Source organism: Polypterus senegalus, unplaced genomic scaffold, assembly GCF_016835505.1.
Source record: "Polypterus senegalus isolate Bchr_013 unplaced genomic scaffold, ASM1683550v1 scaffold_7457, whole genome shotgun sequence".
Classification (NCBI taxonomy): domain Eukaryota; kingdom Metazoa; phylum Chordata; class Cladistia; order Polypteriformes; family Polypteridae; genus Polypterus; species Polypterus senegalus.
The window spans coordinates 4,172-9,337 of record NW_024383976.1 but is presented as its reverse complement, the minus strand read 5'-3'; the positions used below and the strand labels follow the sequence as shown (position 1 = coordinate 9,337).

At 39.3% G+C, this 5,166-nt stretch overlaps 1 protein-coding gene across 1 annotated transcript; it reads right to left on the bottom strand.

The window, feature by feature from the left end:
• Positions 1-2,061: 2,061 nt before the first annotated feature.
• Positions 2,062-3,009, bottom strand: LOC120521741 (olfactory receptor 1052-like). The gene has a single exon (XM_039743135.1). The coding sequence runs from the start codon at positions 3,007-3,009 to the stop codon at positions 2,062-2,064; it is 948 nt and encodes a 315-aa protein (XP_039599069.1).
• Positions 3,010-5,166: the final 2,157 nt, after the last annotated feature.

Sequence of the window (5,166 nt, the reverse complement as noted above, 5' to 3'; positions counted from 1 at the left end):
AAGCTGAGCGGCATTATGAACAACGCTGCACATCCTCTCTCTGACACAATAATACTGAGCACTCCAAGCCGATAAATCATTCAGCAGTAGTATGACAAGACAAACGACAGCAATACGTCTGTACAGCACCTCATTGGTACTGGGACTGCCAAGACAGACGTTCTGTTTCTTTTCAGCCATTCTAGTGCTTAATTATATGTGTACAAGTGGAGTGTTGCCTTCAAGGCTAAGGATCTCTGCTGGTATCTGGAAGTTTGGTGATTCAATTCCCTTTATTGCCCCTTGAGGATGAATAAAGTTTATATATATATATATATATATATATATATATATATATATATATATATATATATATATATATATATATGAGGGGGAGTCAAGCTTAAGTTAGAAAATAGGATTTATCAGAAAATGGAATGAACCTTCACAAAACTGATGCTGTCATTTTTCAATGGAGTCTCCACCCTTCTCGATGCTATTGTGCCACCTGTCTGGCAGTGCCCGGATTCCAGCAGAATAAAATGTTTTGTCTTGTCCTCACCACCACTCATGCACCTCTTTCTTCATGTCGTCCTCTGTCTTGAATCAATGACCACGCACATTTTTTTTTTAGTGGTACAAAAAGGTGGAAATCACACGGTGTCAAATACGGAGTATGTGGCAATGACTCAAACTTCAGTTTCTCCAGACATGCCTTTGGTGTTCTTGGCAGTGTGTTTATTGTCTTGCAGCAAAAGGACTCCTTGAGACATCAGTCCCCGCTGCTTGGATTGAACAGCAGGCTTCACATTGGTCTCCAGCAAGTCATAGGAACTTGCACTAGTGACTGGAGTACCCATCGGCATGGAGTGTTCGACAATAACTCAGGGGGACAAGTGGTGGCGAGGATGAGACCAAACCTTTCATTCTGCTAGAATCCCGGCACTGCCATGCCGCTGGCACAAGTGCATAGCGAAGGGTGGAGACTCCATTGAGTTTTGTGAAGGTTCTTTACATTTTCTGATAAATGTCATTTTCTAACTTTAGCTTGACTCCCCCTCGTACATATAGATCTACTCTCTATGTATAAAATCGTTAAACTGCAACGATTTTGTACAACGATTTTATGTGACTTTTTTGTCATGCTTTAAATTGGGCTTATTTTAAAACCTACATATACAGTATATGTTTGATATCATTGTTTTCAGAATTTATCAAACTTTAATGTGAAGTTGTTAAGATTTTCAGATTCTTATTCTGTTTTAAAATTATAAACTAAATAATTGAGAAAGTCATGGTTTATAAGAATGTCAGTTAAAAGAATGGATCGTTTATTTAGTCTCTTATAAATAGTCATCGAGCATAGTGGATCTCAGTTTAATGGGAATACTCCAGTCAGTAAGAGAGTAAATATTTTATTCTCATTGCATAATTTCTACTCCGTTAAATAATAATTTATTTTTCTTTTACATATTTATAAAATTTCATGATTTTGACTCCAATAAATAATCTTTTTTCTTTTGTACATTTACAGATTTTACTAATATTCGGGATGAACTGGGGGGTGGGCGCTGAAGGCATCAGGGGGGCTAACCCCCCTAGTATATAAATATATATAGATTTTTTTTTTTTTTTTACTGACAAAGTGCTATTATATAGTGCCTAACACATCTATCTATCTATCTATCTATAGTGCCTTTCACTCTATCTATCTATCTATCTATCTATCTATCTATCTATCTATCTATCTATCTATCTATCAAAGTTATCCTGCCTACTATACTAAAATATCTATCTATCTATCTATCTATCTATCTATCTATCTATCTATCTATCTATCTATCTATCTATCTATCTATCTATCTATCTATCGTGCCTTTCATATCTATCTACAGTATCTATGCTTCTTTGATGAAGTAGAAAGATTAAAAAGGTTCCAGTTTTCAGAACAGTCAACTAAGGCTCCTGAATGTTATTATTTTCTAACTTCTCTGTTTTGAAAATAAAAACTCCTAACCATGTTATTGCATTAAAGATAAAAGACCACAATGACATGTGCACCATCCCACCCGGCTGACCCCATTAATGGCTATCTGGGGTTGTTCTCTTCCCCGTCCACAGTCTATAAATGCTCCCCTTGATCTCCTTGTTCCTGAAGCTGTAGATGATAGGATTCATCATGGGGGGCACCATAATGGCTATGATGACCAGCACATTGTAAGCTTCTGCAGACAGCTGCACTCCAATTCCTGGTAATATATAAGAGATCATCAGTGGCAGATAGAAAAGACAGACCACCAGAAGGTGGGTGAGAAGAGTGCTGAAAACTTTCTTCTTCCCATCTGCCGAGGAGATCTTCAGGGCAGCCACGACAATCCTACCGTAGGAAAAGAGAATAATTGCTAAACCTCCTACACCTGTGATTATTGTGGTGCTGGACAAAAGAGTGAGGTGCCTGGGGTCAACTGTACAAGAAATATGAACCATTGTAACAAAATCACAGAAACAGTAAGGTAGGACGTTGGTGTGGCAAAATGAAAGCTCTGTAGCAAAAACCATGTAGGGGGTGAGGATGGCAGCAGCAATAACATTCACCAGGAAGATGCTGATGCAGACCGTCTTATTTGTAACAATAGAAGGGTACCTTAGGGGGTACACGACAGCGACATAGCGGTCACATGCCATAACAGACAAAAGAAGGCCTTCTGTAACCCCAAGGTGGTACACCACTGAGAGCTGAAGCAAGCAGGGCCCATAAGGGACAGTGTTGGCATTGAACGTGAGGATGGCCAGCATTCGAGGGATGAGGTTGGTGCTGTTCACCACATCAATCGCTGCTAAGGTGCCGATGTAGAAAAACATGGGGCTCTGAAGATGTGGATTTATTATTATGACCACAATTACTAGCAGATTTCCTACAAGTGTCACCATATAGATGAGGGCAAGAGCAGCAATGGTAAAAGTCATCTTGTCCTTTTCAATTGCGCAGTGCAGAACAAACTCAGACACGGCGACCGTGGCGTTAGGCATCCTCACAGGCTTTCCAGTTTAGCTAGAAAACAATGAAAGAAGAACAAGACGATGAACGGTGACTTTAAGGTTTCATATCAACAAGACTTCTCTGTAAGATCAAATAAAGTTTGTCCTACTCATCTGAAGAGGTGAGAGAGAGAAAACATTTAAAACCTGAATTAAATGCCTTTCGATCATTGATGATACTAATTCAGATTAAGCTTTTAGTCTGAGGATGTTATTCCTGTTGTGACTTCCTCTAATGATTATGTGCCTACACTGGAGATCTGGTAATCTCTTAACACCAGGAATTTAAATCACACTATTATAAAGAAAATCTTGAGACGAGGTGAGACTATTGCCATGAGATTTTTTCAAGTCCCGTCCTCATCTCAACCATTTCTGGTTAACAGCCCACGCCCTCTCACGGTCCTCTCACCTCTCATTCGTGTGAATGCTTTTGTCAGACACAGTTCCTGCACTCTCAGCTCTTATACATTTTTTACCTTTTCCTCACTTTAAGTTTCCAATAAAAGAAGACTTACTGTATGTCCAAATCTTATTGAAGAATTTCATCCCAAAGGGTTATCAACAGAAGAAATGAGTACATGGGCAATCCTAGCACCGAGAAACTTGATGAAGTCAAAGCGAATGAGCATAAAATGATCGATCGGTTACACTGTAAATTGGTTAAATGTGTATCAGTAGACTATCCTGAAACAGTGGTGATGATGGTGAGGAAGATGAAAACATCAACTTACAATATCACGAACAATATCTAGAACTGTTAACACAGTCTGGTCTTCCACCACACGAATTACTGTTGAAAGAAGGATGTATCGTAATGTTATTGCGTAATTGATGTCTGAGTGATGGGCTATGCACTAGGGCAAGATTTGTGATATTCAAAATTTGTCGAACAATTCTGACATGTAAAATTTTAACAGGCGACAAGAAAGGTAATGTTGTACATTTAACATTAGACACGAAAGGAGATCTTGTAATGTAATTCGTATTAAAAATAGTTTCCCATTACAATTGCTTTTGCTATGACAATTAACAAATCACAGGGACAAATATTCGAAAAAGTCGGTTTATTTATTAGAGAGAAAGGAACGATATTCACTCACGGGAAGATATACGTTGCATTGTCGCAATTGAATTCAAATTCAATGCAATATTGACAAAAAGTTGATTAAAACAGTAGTTTTTACTGAAGTTTTACAGTAAAAGTGCAAGTTAAAAAAGTATTTGCGTGTTACTTTCAAAGGCAAACAGAATGAAAACATATAACGCAGCAAAAACCTCTAACGCAACATGAAACGTCATTTTCTTTCAATTTATTCCATTTTACTATTTTTTACTATGGTTAATTACTCGCTGTAATGTAAAATAATTGGGACTATTATGCATATGTAAAAATTTCTTCACTGAAAACCAATGAGTGGAGTGAGCAGAGAGGTGCCCTCCCGAGGGATCTGAGGAGCGATTACGGGTGCGCAAAGGATCAAGGGAGGAGAGCTGACCTCGACGGTCTGGTGGTGACGTCCGGAAGGGGGCCAAGATGCAGGTTAGCTGAAGGAGCTCGTGGCTGCTGGTCTCCGCCGGCTGCGAGTAATGGTGAGCCATAAAGAGAGTGACAGAGGTGGGTCAGAGAATATCGAGAGAGACACTGCTTTTTAAGTAACCTCAGATTTTAATGGATTTCTTTATTGGACGGTTTTTATCCCCACTAGACACTGTTTTTATGGATTTATTTATTTATTGAACTTTGGAGTCCACCCTTTTGCACTTTTTGTTTTGATGATTGTTTTAATAAAAGCACTTCAACTTTTTTGAATATCCCCTGGCTTCATGTGAGATTTGTCCCCGTTTGCCAGCTCATCTCGGTGACATTATCGACAGTGTTGGGTTCAGGACCCCCATCAGGACGTTGGGAGCCTGAAGAGAACCCGCATCGTCACAAGCACTTCTCCCAGGCCTGAATTTTGGAGGAGGCCCTGGTAACCCCATACCTGATGGGGTACTCCTTCTAACTTTATGGAGCTGCATTATTAGGGGCTATGAATTGCTCTTTTTCAGACCCCTCACCTTAAAAGGCCTTCCAAGAAGCTTCTACTTTGGACAACATAACTCCCAGGATCACAGGGGCACACAAACTTCTCCACCATGATA

Coding starts and splice junctions, on each gene's coding strand:
- LOC120521741 (XM_039743135.1), bottom strand. CDS start 3,009: ATGCCTAACGCCACGGTCGCCGTGTCTGAGTTTGTTCTGCACTGCGCA.